This window comes from Hylobates moloch, unplaced genomic scaffold, assembly GCF_009828535.3.
Source record: "Hylobates moloch isolate HMO894 unplaced genomic scaffold, HMol_V3 SCAFFOLD_2, whole genome shotgun sequence".
Lineage (NCBI taxonomy): Eukaryota > Metazoa > Chordata > Mammalia > Primates > Hylobatidae > Hylobates > Hylobates moloch.
In genome coordinates this window covers 19,272,770-19,291,688 of record NW_026652277.1, presented here as the reverse complement: position 1 = coordinate 19,291,688, position 18,919 = coordinate 19,272,770, and the positions used below count along the sequence as shown (strand labels likewise).

General features: G+C 36.6%; 1 protein-coding gene and 1 non-coding gene across 2 annotated transcripts in view; both read right to left on the bottom strand.

The window, feature by feature from the left end:
• Positions 1-18,919, bottom strand: part of MALRD1 (MAM and LDL receptor class A domain containing 1) — a 695,880-nt gene that overhangs the window by 126,891 nt on the left and 550,070 nt on the right. The window contains exon 35 of the mRNA XM_032166926.2: positions 4,316-4,441. Coding sequence (XP_032022817.1) covers positions 4,316-4,441 — 126 coding nt within the window. The remainder of the gene's footprint in view (positions 1-4,315; positions 4,442-18,919) is intronic.
• Positions 13,810-14,023, bottom strand: LOC116477992 (small nucleolar RNA U3). The gene has a single exon (XR_004250698.1). It is a non-coding gene; the product is annotated as a small nucleolar RNA U3 (small nucleolar RNA).

Below are 18,919 nucleotides of genomic sequence, written 5' to 3'. Positions count from 1 at the left end.
TAAGAATAGCCACCAATATGATAAAGCATAAATCAGTATAAACCTTGTTAGATAAGCTGTTTTATGGTTATTTTTGATCTTAGGTATAATTTCAGTCTTCTTCAAATATGGATTTTGTTTTATTGAAAAATGAGAAGAGTGTCTGAGACTGCAGAGTATCAGAAAACAAACAGCTGCCCATTTTTGGGTGGGTCATTCATATTTAAATTTATTACAGAAAATGAAACATAAGCTTGCTTTACATCAGAATGATTCTGTGTGAATCTAAATATGCATTTTTATGCTCTATAGTGGAGCACAGTGCAAAGAACACAGATGTTCACTGGAACCAGAGGTGAGTCTTGTTGTTTTGCAGGGCAGAAAACTCACAGTTCATCTCTGTGATAAGATTTTATAACTTTCTGTTTTAGACCCACGTTCTTTATCCATAATACAGAATGGCACAGCCCAAAATATTTTCAGCTTTGATTTACTCAAAACAATTTTAAGCAGAGAGCAAATGAAATGGGGAAGGAGATGGATATGGCTAATTAGCCATGAAGAGGCTGAGTATTTCCAGAGATAAGTACATATAATTCCCAATACGGGAACTGCGAATCTGTGGGGTAATATTACCATTAGCAGAGGTTTCCAAACTTTAGCCACAGCAATGTCTCTCTGGTTTGTACCCCTTTGTGTTGGTTATTATGAATATGTGTCTGGAGGCCAACACAATTCACAACTGATTACATAGAAATAGCATTCTGAGTATTTCACATTGAATCCCACTCTGATGTACCTCATTGGAAAAGCAGGGACACACGTATAAAAACAATAGTAACTTTTAAGCTTAAATAGAAATAATTTGCAAGTAAGCCCCCATTTTTCCCCCTTAATGTACATAGAGACTAGGGAAGTGACAGGTGCTATGTACTAGTTTGCTGGGAAGATTGATAACCACATGAGTCCTGGTGTTCCCTGATGATACCTGGCTCAGTCATTTAAGAGTTATGGGACTTTGAGCTAGGTACTCTAAGATTCTTCATGTAGAAATATGTACGATATCACTTCCTTACATGACTGCTAGGAAGGTGAAATTAAATTTGTTGGAATTTTTATACTAGTGAATGGTGTGTATAAGATATTAAATAATTGTTCTCAATCATCTTTCTATATTGGGGGGAGTATTTGCATTGCGTATGAAACCTAGTTTCCTTGACATTGCTCTCTCTATCTTCTCCTTCTACTCTTCCTTTTCTTCCTTTGTGGTTATAATCACCATCACCATCACCACTACCATTTCTGTAAGGCCTGCTATGTGTCAGGGACTGGTCTAGGAGTTTTACACGTGTTATCTCACTTAGTCCTCATACCATTGTGTCTTATATGCCATAATTATCCTCATTTTGCAGAGGAGGAAAGTGAGGACTCAAGTGGTTCATATAACTTACTTGAGTTAATAGCAAAGAAGCATCTGAACTAGAACTAAACCCTGGTCTTCTGACGCCAAAGCCTGTTAGAACAAAAATGTCAAATGATTAGCTATTTGGCTCAAAATTTCTACAACTGCTTGCAGTTTTTGATGCTGTGGGCATATGAACCCCTTTGAATCATGTGGCATTTATGTACTGTCCCAGTTAAGTATGCATATACATAATTATCTGCACATAGTTTGAAGAGATATATACACCCTAGGAGTCCACCCGAAGATTTTGTGCAACAAACCAAGTCTCAGAGGGAAGAGATCATTCTCTTTATCCTGAAATCCTGGCACATGGACTGCAGGAAAATCTATCAAGCCTCAGAAGTTGTTATCATAGAATCAGAGAATAGAACAGTGCTTACCAGTGACTGGAGAGGGGAGGAAAAGGACAGGCAGAGGTTGGCCAATGGGTACAAAGTTACTGTTAGACAGAAGGAACAAGTTTTGGTGTTCTATTGCACAGTAGGGTAATGGATGAATATTAAGATATCATATATTACGAAACGGCTAGGAGAGAGGCTCTTCAACGTTCTTACCACAAAGAAATAATTAATGCACGAGGTGATGGATAAGCTAACTACCCTGATTTGATTATTATACAAAACATATGCACTGAAATGTCAAATTGTATCCCATAAATATGTACAATTATGATGTGTTAATTAAAAATAAAATAATAATAATAAACAAACTTGAAGTAGCTCCGTAGTACTTACCTGAGAAGTGTTTGTGTTTGTTTTGGTTTGCTTTTTAAGTACTTCTGAGACTTTATTAAGCTGCATCATCATCATCATCATCACCACCACCATTGTCAACATTTATTATGTATAGTATTATATTTATAATGTCCCATCCTACAATTTTACATTTTTAGTGTCCTTTCCTAATTCTCCTTCAAATGAATGATTATCATAATTATAGTTTCACCTTAGCATAAGCTTTATTAACCTCTACTACCGCAAATGACTAGAAAAACACATTCAGTTTAGATTTAGCCAGACAAATGCTGGCCAATAATTTCTGGTTGCAAAGCAACCAAAACTTGAAAATAATATACTTCTATAATATAAATTAGGCATGAACAGGATTCATTGAAATATATGTAGTCTGCAACATCTATACAGTGCCCGAGCTTAATGTTCTTGTTTATGACTTAAACCTCAAGGTAGGTGAGGCCGTATTCTGACCACGGTGAGACCACTATGGGAATTATTGGATGCTGTAAGGATTGGGTTCACAAAAGCCTATTAAATGCTGGCCTTAAAAGAATATAATGTTGGAAAGAAAGAGTAATGTGTAATGTACATTGACAAATCTTTAGTGTGGGTCAGGCTTAAAGATATCTTAAAAACAGAAGCTTGGCTTTATTATATTTGATTGACAAGCCAAAAAGCATACAACATGCAAATAGATAAAACATAATATAATAGGGATTTTATTTCTGAAAACAGTATTTCACTAGTTCTTTATTTTACTCTAACCCAATAGCTGTGTCAATATGACCTACACTTTGTAAGTGAACTGTAAACATGACTGGTGACTAATGAAAAGAGACAGACAACAAAAATGTGTTCTATAGTATACCTACAGATTGTCTATGGCTGGGTATGAATGACAAGTCTTCTGTTTTTCTGATCTTGTTTTTAAAAGCAGACTATATCAAAGAAGATAACAAATTATAACATATTATATTTGTGCTCATATAGGAGCATGCTGAAGATAATCTCGTCTTTATGTAAATAAGTTTGGGTCTGGCATAAATACTGTGTCTTAATACTGTCAAAGAATGGAGCTATTCAGTAATGGCTTTCTTACTCTCTGTAAAGAAAATAATACTGGTATCTCATCTGAAGTACTTGCATTCTGAGCGCAGCAAAAGTGACAAAGAGTATCCATCTTTGCACATTTTATGGGGCCACATCTGGTCATTTTTTCATTTGCTTTTATACTCATAAAATGCAGTGATGTGTAAGTACTCACTTCCAGCAGTATAAAAAAATAAGACTTTTTCACAATGTGATTTGATTATAATTGTCATGCTTCTACCACATATCTCATAATGTTCCCCTCTCTTGAAAGATACAGAGTATTTTCTTAACTAGTTTTGATATAAAATATTTCCAACTTATTTAGGAAATTTCACTGAACATATCTCTACCATTAATTTATATTATCCTTTAGTTAGGACAAAATCATATTACCTTTAATGGTCTGTTATTTTATATATCACCTATGTGAAATAAAAAAATCATTTACTCAGGAGAGATGTTAACAAAGGGCTACAATAAATTAGAAAATTTTAAAGCAGTTTTGATAAAAGTATAATGACAGATATATACTGTCAGTTCTTACGCTGTATAAATGTTCCAAGGTCAGAAGAAAGAAAAATGTTTAGAAGTCAAACTAAGCTTTAATAAATTTACTAATAAATATGTAAGTAGATTATGCAAATAAAAAACTCTTATAAAGATGTGGACAAAAGAAGACCACAATTTAAATATAAAATAATAGCACTAGATTGTATAGGGTTTCCTTATTATAAAAACCAAGCAATTTTCAGAGGAGATATTATTAAATACTAATAATCTTAAATTACATTGTGTTAAAATTACATATTTGATTTTTCTTTTCTTATCAAACATTGTGTAAAACTAGCATGAGCCCATTATATGTTTATAATTTTTTAGACATGTAGCAATTAATGTCAACATTTTTTCCGCCCCCAAACCAAGAATAGAAATCCAGTTATTCCAAGCTTGCCATTATTTAGAGACTTAAGTTTTAATATTTTCATTGTGTGCAGGTTAAGTTGCTGGTTCATATCACAAGAATATTTGAATGGAAATGGGGTACCTGAGCAGCTGGACTCATCAAGTTGGAAATCCATGCAGTCAGCAAAACCATCACAGCGCTGGTAGGCTGGGATACAGCTGTTAGAGGAGGCACACACCAGAGCTCCATTAGAACAGCTTTTGTTGGCTGCAAAAAAAAGAATAATGATCAGGGGTGCAAGCATGATTTTTTTTTGTCCCAATGAATTCTCACAAAAAAAATATAAAACAGTTATTATATTACTCTTGATTTTTTCCAGTCTGATATTTTAGAACACAGTTCTTTTTGAAGAATATTTCAAATGGATTAACTTAAAAATTTCTGGAAGAAAAAGCACATTTACCTGAAGAATCACTTCCCAGATGTGCATTCTTAGGGACTGAATTGTGTCCTCACCTCAACGTTCATCTCTTGAAACCCTAACCCGCAATAGGACTGTATTTACAGATAGGAGCTTTAAGAAGGTAACAAAGGTTATAAGAAGAGAGAGACATCAGGGATGCACTGACATAGAGGAAAGGCTATGTGAAGACACAGCAAGAAGGCAGCCATCTGTAAGCCAAGGAGAGAGGCCTTAGGAGACACCAAACCTGCCTACATGTTGATCTTGGACTTTTAGCCTCCAGAAGCGGGAGAAGAAAAATTCCTGTTGTTTTAGCTATCCAGTGTGTGTTATTTTCTTATGGCAGCCTGTGCTGACTAATACATGCATTATGTAGTATTACACATATCATCAAATACATTGCATGAAATGCAAAGAGACACTGATCTGACTTCAATAGGCAAACATTTCAACAGCATAGAGATGCTATTACTCATAAGACTTCGGTTGTTTCGAAAAGTGTCCTTATTGATGCCCATCAAGAGCACTGATGCCTGTTCAATGGCTACCTAGTATCGCAAAGCATTTACCTTTCTGTATACAACTTGATTAATTTAATTATATCTGATTTGTCTATCAGGAAGCTCAGTTTTCAGTTCTAAAATTGTATTATGTTCTTCTTTCTTTAGGATTACAACTTCCTAGAAAGAAGAGGCTATGGTTGACATTGGTTTTATGTGTTAGAGTTAAATGGGAACTTCTCATTTCAGGCTGCCATCGAGTGTGAAATATGGTTCCTCTGTTATCCTGCTTGCTTCAGGACCTGGAAGCCAAGAAGCCTTGGTTGCAGGCCTGATCCCTTTTCTGGTTCTCCTCTGGTTCTGGTCTGTGCCAGTGGTGATGTTCATCTTGTTTCTCAGAGTGTTTAATGAGATAACTCTACTCTCTAGCACTGTGATGTGCCTGGAGCAGAGGGAATGTGTCAAAGCATGAACCTACTGCACCATTTTGTCAGAAAGTCTGGATAGATTTCAAAAGCACTAAATGATAATGGTATTGATCTATACTTGTTTTCTAACTCTGCTCCTCTGAGTACCAGGGTTCAGCAGAAATATGTCAAAGGCAGCAGTAGATAGTCAAACTTTCTTGCATTTAACCCAGGTTCAACAAGAACAGCTTTGCTTTCTTCTGACTTACTTAATGGTATCATAGTTATCATATACAACTTCTCATTTGAACATTTTACTCCAAACCTGCTACTACAAGTTTAAAGAGGATTAGTCTGAAAAATTCCTTGCACATGAATAAAGACAATGAAGTTACAACCTTTTCAAAGTAAATTATTTAAATGACCCAAGAATAAATGTCTCCATGTATGGTTCTTATACATATATTGCCATTTCTTTCATAAATTATTTTTTTCTTCAAGTATAATTATGGGTTGGAAGAAATAATTTATTTTACTTATCACAGGTAATTGACACAATTAATTTTGAAAATGGCCTATTAAAATATATTTTAAAGTTGGACATAAAAAAAATAGTGTTTTTGAGAATACGTATCTCCATTGACTGAAAATGCTGACTGAAAAATTTAGGCAATACTCTTTATTGAGCAATTCTTCCTAAGGTGCTAGAATATCAATTCACACCAAAAAATATTGAGCTTCCACCACATGTAACACAGTGACTTAGAACTGAGGATGTAGAGTACAGGGGAGAAATTTAAAAATGAATGACCAGAATCAAACATGGTGATGACAAGAGAACAACAATACAGGAGTGATAAACAGCTCAAAAAAATAACAAAAGAAATTCCATAAGGTCAAACTTAGTTTTGACCTCAAAGCATTGTTGTAGATAAGCATTTATAAAAACAAAAATTCCTTTAGCATACAGAGATCCATAAAGGCTGAAGGTAAGACCAGAATCTTGAAATATATTTTAAATTTTAATATTTCTAGAGAAAAGCCATTTAGTAAAGTAGAAATAAAGTCTACAGATGGAAAATCAATAAGTTTTCTGTTGGTTCAGTGAGTCCAGCAGGTCGCTTTTGACTAGGGAGGTTGGATAAGGAAGTAGCACAGATAAACCAAAAAAAAAGAAAAACAAAGCTGGTCCAGGCACAGGGGCTCACGCCTGTAATCCCAGCACTTTGGAAGGCCGAGGTGGGCAGATCACATGAGGTCAGGAGTGTGAGACCAGCCTGGCCAACATGGTGAAACCCCTTCTCTACTAACAAAATAATAATAATAAAATAAAAATAGCCAGGATTGGTGGCTCATGCCTGTAGTCCCAGCTACTTGGGAGGCTGAGGAAGGAGAATCACTTGAACCTGGGAGATGGAGGCTGCGGTGAGCCAAGATAGTGCCACTGCATTCCATCCAGGGAACGGAGCAAAATTCTGTCAAAAAAAAAAAAAAATCTGTAATCAAATGGTAGAAATTTTCTAGGGTTTCAGGAGAAGACTGATCTTCAGCTTTCCCAAATGTCTAACTCATTTTAGGATATACATAGACAAGATAAATTACATTGCAAAGCAAGTAAACTAGGAAATAATAATCTTCAAACTCTTAGAAGATAAACTCTTAAAGCAAAATCTTACAAGATAATGTTTGTTAAAAATGAAGAAGTATGTACAGGTATATCTCAGCAATATGGCAGGCTCAGTTCCAGATAACCATAATAAAGCTAATGTTGCATTAATGCAAGTCACATAAAATTGTTTTGTTTCCCAGTTCATATAAATGTTATGTTTGCACTACACCTTAGTCAATTAAATGTGCAATAGCCTAATACCTAAAAAAAAATAATTAGAAAATATTTAGTTTTTAGTTAAGCCAGGCATTGACTTCTCCTCTCTAGCTATGGAAGTCCTACGCGGCATCTTCTTCCAATAGAAGGCTGTTTCACTGACACTGAAAATCAGTTGTTCAGTGTAGCCACCTTCATCAATGATTTTAGCTAGATCTAGATAACTTGGTACAGCTTCTCCATCTCAGCATTTGCTGATTCATCCTGTACTTTCATGTTATGGTGATGGCTTCTTTCCTTCAACTTCATAAACCAACCTCTGCTATCTTCCAGCTTTTCTTCCAAAGCTTCCTCACCTCTCTCAGACTTCACAGAATTAAAGATAGTTAGAACTTTGCTCTAGATTAGGCTGGAGCAGAGGGAATGTACCAAATAATGAACCCACTGCACCAGTTTGTCAGAAAGTCTGGATAGATTTCAAAAGCACTAAATAATAGTGGTATCAATCTATTTTTGTTTTCTAACTCTGCTCCTCTGAGTTCCAGGGTTCAGCAGAAATATGTCAAAACTTTCTTCATATCCACGATAAGGCTATTTTGCTTTCCTATCATTTGTGTATTCACTGGAATAGTGTTTTCATTGCCTTAAAGAATTTTTCCTTCACATTCACAACTTGGCTGTTTAGAACAAGAGGCCCAGCTTTCAGCCTATCTTGGTGTTCAACATGCTTTACTCACTAATAATCATTTCTAGATTTTGATTTAAAGTGAGAGATCCACATTTCCTCCTTTCACTTGAACACTTAGAAGCTATTGTAGTTGGCCAAACTGCAATATTGTTCAGCCTCAGGGAATGGGGAGATCCAAGGAGACGAAAAGACAAATGGGGGAATGGCTGGTTGGTGGAGCAGTCAGAATATATACAACATTATCAATTAAATTTACCATCTTATATGGGCATGGTTCATGGCACTGCACAACAATTACACTAGTAACATCAAAGATCACTGATCACAGATCACCATAACAGATATAATAGTCATGAAGAAGTTTGAAATATTGTGAGAATCACTAAAATGGGATACAGACACGAAATGAGCATATACTGTTAGAAAATATGGAACCAAAAAAGGGCCCGCATTGCCAAGACAATCCTAAGCCAAAAGAACAAAGCTGGAGGCATCATGCTACCTGATTTCAAACTATACTACAAGGCTATAGTAAACAAATCAGCATAGTACTGGTATCAAAACAGAGATATAGACCAATGGAACAGAACAGAGCCCTCAGAAATAATACCACACATCTACAACCATCTGATCTTTGACAAACCTGACAAAAACAAGAAATGCGGAAAGGAGTCCCTATTTAATAAATGGTGCTGGGAAAACTGGCTAGCCATATGTAGAAAGCTGAAACTGGATCCCTTCCTTTCACCTTATACAAAAATTAATTCAAGGTGGATTAAAGACTTAAATGTTAGACCTAAAATCATAAAAACCCTAGAAGAAAACCCAGGCAATACCATTCAGGACATAGGCATGGGCAAGGACTTCATGTCTAAAACACCAAAACCAATGGCAACAAAAGCCAAAATTGACAAATGGGATCTAATTAAACTAAAGAGCTTCTGCACAGCAAAAGAAACTACCATCAGAGTGAACAGGCAACCTACAGAATGGGAGAAAATTTTTGCAATCTACTCATCTGACAAGGGGCTAATATCCAGAATCTACAATGAACTCAAACAAATTTACAAGAAAAAAACAAACAACCCCATCACAAAGTGGGTGAAGGATATGAACAGACACTTCTCAAAAGAAGACATTTATGCAGCCAAAAGACACATGAAAAAATGCTCATCATCACTGGCCATCAGAGAAATGCAAATCAAAACCAGAATGAGATACCATCTCACACCAGTTAGAATGGCAAGCATTAAAAAGTCAGGAAACCACAGGTGCTGGAGAGGATGTGGAGAAATAGGAACACTTTTGCACTGTTGGTGGGATGGTAAACTAGTTCAACCATTGTGGAAATCAGTGTGGTGATTCCTCAAGGATCTAGAACTACAAATACCATTTGACCCATCCATCCCATTACTGGGTATATACCCAAAGGATTATAAATCATGCTGCTATGAAGACATATGCACACGTATGTTTATTGCGGCACCATTCACAATAGCAAAGACTTGGAACCAACCCAAATGTCCAACAATGATAGACTGGATTAAAAAAAGTGGCACATATACACCATGGAATACTATGCAGCCATAAAAAATGATGAGTTCATGTCCTTTGTAGGGACATGGATGAAGCTGGAAACCATCATTCTCAGCAAACTATCGCAAGGACAAAAAAAACACTGCATGTTCTCACTCATAGGTGGAAATTGAACAATGAGAACACATGGATACAGGAAGGGACATATCACACACTGGGGCCTGTCATGGGGTGGGGGGAGGGGGGAGGGATAGCATTAGGAGTTATACCTAACATAAATTGACGAGTTAATGGGTGCAGCACACCAACATGGCACAGGTATACATATGTAACAAACCTGCACATTGTGCTCCTGGACCCTAGAACTTAAAGTATAAAAAAACAAAAAAGACTATGCTACCTGCAAAGACGGACAAAAAAAAAAAAAAAAAGAAAATTGGCACTGATAGACTTGCAGGATGCAAGGATGAAGACCTCCAATTTGTAAAAAATGCAACATCTGTGAAGTGCCATAAAGCAATACACCATAAAACAAGGTATGCCTGTTTTATTTTATTTTGTATGCACACAAAAATATGTGTGTATATATGTATCTATGACATATATGTGTGTATATATATATACACATATTTTTGTGTGCATACATATTTTTATCATTATTTTTCATTGCAAAAAGCTGAGAGATCATATAAGATCATAGTTTCAAGGTTTTAAACAATGTAACATTTTAACATTTTTATACAAATATGGCAGATACTACTCATCTTCTTGAAAACATATATTTTGAACCCTTCCTCTGTTGGAGATAGGAATTTACCCATATTTCTTCATCCGATTTCTAATGTCACCAGTAACTTATTTTCAAGTTGACTGTATAATAAAGAGTTCTAATTTATAAGTGGTATAAGTTCACAACTTTGGCACAAATACAGTTGAAACACATTAAAAAATCAGAAAATAAATGGTTTCAATATAGAAAGCTTTACTTTTTTCTTACAAAGTGAACAGTTTAGGTAGTTAAAAACTGACTGTGGCTTTATGACATTTGTAAACAAAAATATTAGTTTCTGTTGCATTTTAAATAGCATTAACATCATATTTAATATTTATAAATTTTCTTTTAAGAGTAGGTAGCAAATAAATTGTGAATGCATCTAATATTTATTGGCATCCATAAAGCAAATAACATTGTACTGAATATAGGAAAATAATCTGAGCCATTTACTTCCTATTTTTTCCTTCTTTATTAATGTATGTACAACATAGAATAATTCCAAAATTAAGCCAAAAAATCCATACATAAAATTCATGGAAAACTTAGGTTTCAAAATGTTTCCATGAATAATATCTATTTTTTGGTACATTCTCTTTCAGACATTATATTTTAGTATCTATAAAATATTTATTTGGCTGAGCACAGTGGCTCACACCTGTAAGCCCAAAACTTTGGGAGACCAAGGCGGCAGAATCATTTGAGCCCAGAAGCTTGAAACCAGCCTGAGCCACCTAGCCAGACCCTACCTCTACAAATTTTGTTTTAAAAAATTAGCCAGACATGGTGAAGCATGCCTGTGCTGCTTGGGACACTGAGGTGGGGGAAATGCTTGAGCCTGGGAGGACAAGGCTGCAGTGATTTACAATTGTGCCACTGCACTCCAACCTGGGCAAAAGAGTGAGACTCTGTCTCAAAAACAAACAAAGAAACAAACAAAAATAGTTATTTCATCTATCATCCTAGAAATTGGTATTGTTTCTTAACAAAATAGGCTAAGTAACACAGGGCATTTTGTGCCACACAGCTCATTCACTCAGGTTGATGATACTTCAAACAATTCATGAATGGTTCATTGGCGCTACTTCCTGAAAGCAAAATTGCTTAATTGATTATAGTGCTGCATGGAAAATATATTTGAATGTAAATTATGTAAGACTATGGATGTATACCCATTTTCTACTAAAATAAAATCTATACGCAGCAGATCAATATTTCTAATGGCAGAGAAACTATGGTCTTGGGCCATGAGAATGAAGGCTACAAGCCCTTCAGGGTACACACAACTAACATACAGCAGGATGGATATTGATTTTAGTCTTGATTTAAATTCAACCAGTACTCTTATTAAAATATCTCAGCAGTTTAAATAATTTTCAATGAAACTATAAGATAATTTGATGGGGAAAGGATAACAGTTTATTGTGTGTATTATGTACTTTACCCTATTAATTTCATTTACTCCTCCAATACCTCCCTAAAACAGATTAATTACCATGATTTTTATGTTGAAAAAACTGAGGAACAGTGTTGTAAGGAATGATTTTTATGTTGAAAAAACTGAGGAACAGTGTTGTAAGGAATACAGAGGAATAATCTTTACATTGTTGTTCAAAAGCACTATTGGATGTTGAGATAATAGCTAACATATTTAAAGGCCAGTAGCAAAAATATTGATGATAATGTTTGATCTACAAGTCTTAGGAACTTGGCCCCTTCTAAATCACCAGAAGCGGCATGCACTTCACAGGACACATCCACTACTATTGGAAAGGAGGTAAACTACCCAATTCTTCCCTTTGATTTTCACAGTTGTTCTGTCATTGATGGATAGTTTCCACGTACTCCTCGTGATCTATTCTCCACTTTCTCTCCACATCTGGGCCCTGGAAGGCTGGATGATAAGGATACATTAATAAGCCTTTTAAACTTCTGGTGTATGATTGGATTTGGCCAATGGGTAACACCACCAGCAGATTAATACAGAGCGAAGAGACTCTTTGCGATCAGCATGGACTAACTGCTTCCCTTAACTAAACATCATGCCTCTTACCAAGTACTCCCATCTCACTCTAGGCTCAGGCAACTGAACCTCCTTTCACACTCTTTGGTCTATAGGTGATAAAAAATCCCCACTCTTACTATCCCTTATGGCTTTGCTATGCATACTATTCCTCTAATAAACAATCCTCTTATCAATATTTTTTCAACTTATGCAATATCAATAACTATTTCTTGCCAGAATATTGACTGACACAACAGCTGATGAAACCTTGAAACCCTCCTGGTGAACAGAAGATGGCTATCAGAGGAATACCAGTGAAAAGACTGTTTCTAGTTCTGGTGAATAGAAGATGGCTATCAGAGGAATATCAGTGAAAAGACCGTTTCTAGTTTTGTGCTGTTCTTCCATATAATTAACCATGCTTCTTTTTTCTTTTTCTTTTTTTTTTTTTTTTTTTTTTTTTTTAGGGAAAGGGGATATGTTTTATAAAAACTATATTGCTTCAGTCCATGAAAAATTAATGTTTCCAGTGGAAAGATAATATTCAATACGAAGTGTTCTTAAATGTTGAACTCACAGGTTTATTTATCTAAACACTTCTAATGCTAGAAAAATTATTTCTGCAAAAATAAAGGCCTGTAAATATCAATTATTATTGATTTCCCTGTCTAAAATTGTAAACACCTCCAAATCCTTAGTCCTACAACATTTAAACATGAGAAAGGCAACGAAAACAAAGAAACCAATTATTTTTTCCTGCATTCCAATCCAATTACAACTTCTTGAAAGAGTTATCTACAATTGATTTCCCTCTTTGACATTTCCCATTTGCTCTTAAAACAGAGTGGCTTCAGAATTCTACCCTCCCACTCCATAAAATGTTCTCTCTCCAAAATCACCAAAAACCACTTTTTGGCTTTTTCCAATTTATATTTTTTAGGCCCTCTCTTATTTGATCTCTTAGAAACATTTCAACCTGTGAATATTTTGATACTAAAGGATTTTTGCCTTTAAGATCCTCAGTCTCTTGTGACCCCGCTATGTCTAGGACCACATCTTCTCAGTATCTTCAACGTCTGCTTTTTCTAAACGGTCTTTTAGCTGTTCCTTCAGGTTCTGCTGCCACTTTAACTCTATCCTCTCTCTTTGATCTCATCTACACCCACAGCTTCAATAATCATACGCTGATGGCCATGTATCCTTATGTTATTTTAGCTCTCTCCTGAGCTTTATGTATACACTTTCAAACACATTCTGAACCTTTTCATGTGCATGGGTTTCAGGTATCACAAATACAACACATCTAAAACTGAAGCCACATCTTCCCCCAACACATTCTTCTCCTCTTACTTTCCCTAGCTCAAGCAATGGCACATGAGCTGATCTGATGTCCAAAAACAGAAACTTGGAAGTCCTTCTTTTTTTTTTAATTAACAAAACCCACACAGACTGCATTCTCTCCCTTTTACTTTCTGGAAGGAAGAGAAGGACATAATCAATGGCAAATGGTAGTTGGAACAAACCAAGTCCAAGAGCCAGCTTCATGCTCAGGAGAGAAGGTTGTGCCTCCTCCTTGTGCTTCTGGTGCCCTACGTGTTCAGAAAAACTTCTCTAGTGGCAAACTATAGACATGATCCCTGAAAGCACAGTCTTGGAAGTCACTGTTGATTCCTTTCTCTTCCTTATCACCTGACCATCCCTTAAGTCTATTAATAATATTTACCTTACATTGTTATCTAATCAATTGCTTTGTACTTGAACTGTGATATCTCCTAACCATTCCCTCCTCCTCATTTCAATCCATCTCATTTCCAACTTAAGTGCAATTATACAGCACTGGCATGGTGGCAGGGTGGTGAGGATTCTGCAAGATCTGGGTCCTGCTTCTCTCTCCAGGAATCCTTCTACATTTCCAACCATGGGCTCTGCTCTAGCAACACAAAATATGCATCACTCTAACAACGTGTTTTCTGCTCCTGGAACAATCTTCACTTCACTTGAATCCAGATCTCTGCTTTATTTGTCCAATGACTATTTGTCTTTCCAAGTTTGGCTGTGTAATCACTCTTCTTGTGAAAAGGTAAAGACTCCCTAGCACTATAGAGAGTTCCCTATGTGCCTTCTAACACGAGGTGCTTGTCTCTGTCATAGGATTGATGACATAGTATTCCTCACTTTCACTGACTAGCCTCCTTCACTAATGTATAGCACATCTTCAGCCTGAGCTCTGAAATGTCATATCCATCTGTCTCGTCAATGTGTAACATAATAGGTAGCATCAGTTAAGATCTTAATGAGGTTTGTGAATAAATGAATGAATGAATGTGAGTTTACAAAATGACATTCTAAACCAATAGGGAAGCCCCCAAAGACTGTTAAATCTTCAAATGTTGGGTGAATTGTGGCCACTGAATCCTCTTATTCTATAATTTTGCTCTAGAATTTTGTCCCCAGTCTATTTCTAACACGGGCTTATTTCCCTTTTGGAACAGAACTTCGTAGGACTAGGCAAACTCCAATTTTCCAATGAATGCCTAGCATTATAAGGACACAGTACTTTCCTAAGCTTCTTTTTAAATAGCAGTCTTATTTGAAGCCAAATATCATATGGCTATATTGAACTTAATATGATTTCTATCAGCCAAATTACATTAGAGCTCTGATGGGAACAGGGATAAGTAACTTGGCAGGCTTTCTCTTTTCTATTCACCTCCATTTACTTACCTTGCTTCTAAGAAAAGGTTATAAGACCTGATAGGTTGGCTTTATCTCAGAGAGAATATACAGGTAGGAAATAACAGGGAATTGGAAAACCAATTTGTTAGCCCAAACCAGGAAAAGAGTTTCACTGATTTAAGGCTAAAGCCTTTAAACATCCCAAGGCCATCTCTCTTTTCTTTCACATTCATCTTTACTCCTCTTCCAATTGTTCCAGATTTCTAGAGGTCCCATATTACACCGGACCCTAAAATAGCCCTTGCTTTCTTCCTTCCATCTTTCCATCTTTCCTTCCTTCCTTCCTTCTCTCTATCCCTCCCTGCCTCCCTCCCCTACTTCCTCTTTCCCTCCCTTCCTCCCTTCGCCTCTTCCTTCCTTCTCTCTGTCTCTCTTTCTTTTGTTCTTTTCTTTTCTTTTGAGACAGAGTCTCACTTTGTCACCCAGGCTGGAGTGCAGTGGTACAGTGGCACGATCATAGTTCACTGCAGCCTCAAACTCCTGTGCCCAAGCAATCCTTCCACCTCAGCCTCCAGAGTAGCTGGAACTAGAGTCATGCACCACCACACCCAGTTATTATTATTATTGCTATTTTTGTATAGCTGGGGTCTCACTATGTTGCCCAGGCTGGCTTAAACTCCTGGGTCCAAGGGATCCTCCCACCTCGGCCTTTCAAAGTGATAGGATAACAGGACTGAGCCACTGCACCCAGTCTCATTCAATGTTCCCCTCTTATAGTTACATTTCAAACTGCCTTTTACTATTCCAAAAAGTATTTTCATTAACATGTGGTTTATGGACTACTATCACTGCAGCACTCATCCAAAAATACAATATGATATAACAAAATATAAAATATAAAATAAGTAAGGAAGCAAAAAAAAAACTAAATAAAATGTTAGGGGCGTTTGGACACCACCATGATTTTGTACTCACTTTAAAATGTGTGTAATTACTTCTTACCTAACATTTTTCCTTCCCTACCTGACACTGGCTAATTATACTAAAAATCAAATGCTATCCCTCCCCCCTCCCCCCACCCCACAACAGTCCCCAGTGTGTGATGTTCCACTCCCTGTGTCCATGTGTTCTCACTGTTCAATTCCCACCTATGAGTGAGAACATGTGGTGTCTGGTTTTTTGTCCTTGCAATAGTTTACTGAGAATGATGGTTTCCAGTTTCATCCATGTCCCTAAAAAGGACATGAACACATCATTTTTTATGGCTGCATAGTATTCCATGGTGTATATGTGCCACATTTTCTTAATCTAGTCTATCGTTGTTGGACATTTGGGTTGGTTCCAAGTCTTTGCTATTGTGAATAGTGCCGTAATAAACATACGTGTGCATGTGTCTTTACAGCAGCACGATTTATAGTCCTTTGGGTATATACCCAGTAATGGGATGGCTGGGTCAAATGGTATTTCTAGTTCTAGATCCCTGAGGAATCACCACACTGACTTCCACAATGGTTGAACTAGTTTACACTCCCACCAACAGTGTAAAAGTGTTCCTATTTCTCCACATCCTCTCCAGCACCTGTTGTTTCCTGACTTTTTAATGATGGCCATTCTAACTGGTGTGAGATGGTATCTCATTGTGGTTTTGATTTGCATTTCTCTGATGGCCAGTGATGATGAGTATTTTTTCATGTGTTTTTTGGCTGCATAAATGTCTTCTTTTGAGAAGTGTCTGTTCATGTCCTTCGTCCACTTTTTGATGGGGTTGTTGGTTTATTCTTGTAAATTTGTTTGAGTTCATTGTAGATTCTGGATATTAGCCATTTGTCAGATGAGTAGGTTGCAAAAATTTTCTCCCATTTTGTAGGTTACCTGTTTACTCTGATGGTAGTTTCTTTTGCTGTGCAGAAGCTCTTTAGTTTAATTAGATCCCATTTGTCAATTTTGGCTTTTGTTGCCATTGCTTTTGATATTTTAGATATGAAGTCCTTGCCCATGCCTATGTCCTGAATGGTATTGCCTAGGTTTTCTTCTAGGGTTTTTCTGGTTTAGGTCTAGCATGTAAGTCTTTAATCCATCTTGAATTAATTTTTGTATAAGGTGAAAGGAAGGGATCCAGTTTCAGCTTTCTACATATGGCTAGCCAGTTTTCCCAGCACCATTTATTAAATAGGGAATCCTTTCCCCATTGCTTGTTTTTGTCAGGTTTGTCAAAGATCAGACAGTTGTAGATATGTGGCATTATTTCTGAGGGCTCTGTTCTGTTCCATTGATCTATGTCTCTGTTTTGGTACCAGTACCATGCTGTTTTGGGTACTGTAGCCTTGTAGTACAGTTTGAAGTCAGGTAGCGTGATGCCTCCAGCTTTGTTCTTTTGGCTTAGGATTGACTTGGCGATGCGGGTTCTTTTTTGGTTCCATATGAACTTTAGTTTTTTTCCAATTCTGTGAAGAAAGTCATTGGTAGCTTGATGGGGATGGCATTGAATCTATAAATTACCTTGGGTAGTATGGCCATTTTCATGATATTGACTCTTCCTACCCATGAGCATGGAATGTTCTTCCATTTGTTTGTATCCTCTTTTATTTCATTGAGCAGTGGTTTGTAGTTCTCCTTGAAGAGGTCCTTCACATCCCTTGTAAGTTGGATTCCTAGGTATTTTATTCTCTTTGAAGCAATTGTGAATGGGAGTTCACTCATGATTCGGCTCTCTGTTTGTCTGTTACTGGCGTACAAGAATGCTTGTGATTTTTGTACATTGATTTTGTATCCTGAGACTTTGCTGAAGTTGCTTATCAGCTTGAGGAGATTTTGGGCTGAGACGATGGGGTTTTCTAGATATACAATCATGTCATCTGCAAACAGGGACAGTTTGACTTCCTCTTTTCCTAATTGAATACCCTTTATTTCCTTCTCCTGCCTGATTGCCCTGGCCAGAACTTCCAACACTATGTTGAATAGGAGTGGTGAGAGAGGGCATCCCTGTCTTGTGCCAGTTTTCAGAGGGAATGCTTCCAGTTTTTGCCCACTCAGTATGATATTGGCTGTGGGTTTGTCATAGATAGCTCTTAGTATTTTGAGATGCATCCCATCAATACCTAATTTATTGAGAGTTTTTAGCATGAAGCGTTGTTGAATTTTGTCAAAGGCCTTTTCTGCATCTATTGAGATAATCATGTGGTTTTTGTCTTTGGTTCTGTTTATATGCTGGATTACATTTATTGATTTGCGTATGTTGAACCAGCCTTGCATCCCAGGGATGAAGCCCACTTGATCGTGGTGGATAAGCTTTTTGATGTGTTGCTGGATTCGGTTTGCCAGTATTTTACTGAGGATTTTTAAATCAATGTTCATCAAGGATATTGGTCTAAAATTCTCAAAGCAGTGTGTAGAGGGAAATTTATAGCACTAAATGCCCACAAGAGAAAGCAGGAAAGATCTAAAATTGACACCCTAACATCACAATTAAAAGAACTAGAAAAGCAAGAGCAAACACATTCAAAAGCTAGCAGAAGGCAAGAAATAACTAAAATCAGAGCAGAACTGAAGGAAATAGAGACACAAAAAACCCTTCAAAAAATTAATGAATCCAGGAGTTGGTTTTTTGAAAAGATCAACAAAACTGATAGACTGCTAGCAAGACTAATAAAGAAGAAAATAGAGAAGAATCAAATAGATGCAATAAAAAATGATAAAGGGGATATCACCACCGATCCCACAGAAATACAATCTACCATCAGAGAATACTACAAACACCTCTACGCAAATAAACTAGAAAATCTAGAAGAAGTGCATAAATTCCTCGACAAATACACCCTCCCAAGACTAAACCAGGAGGAAGTTGAATCTCTGAATAGACCAATAACAGGCTCT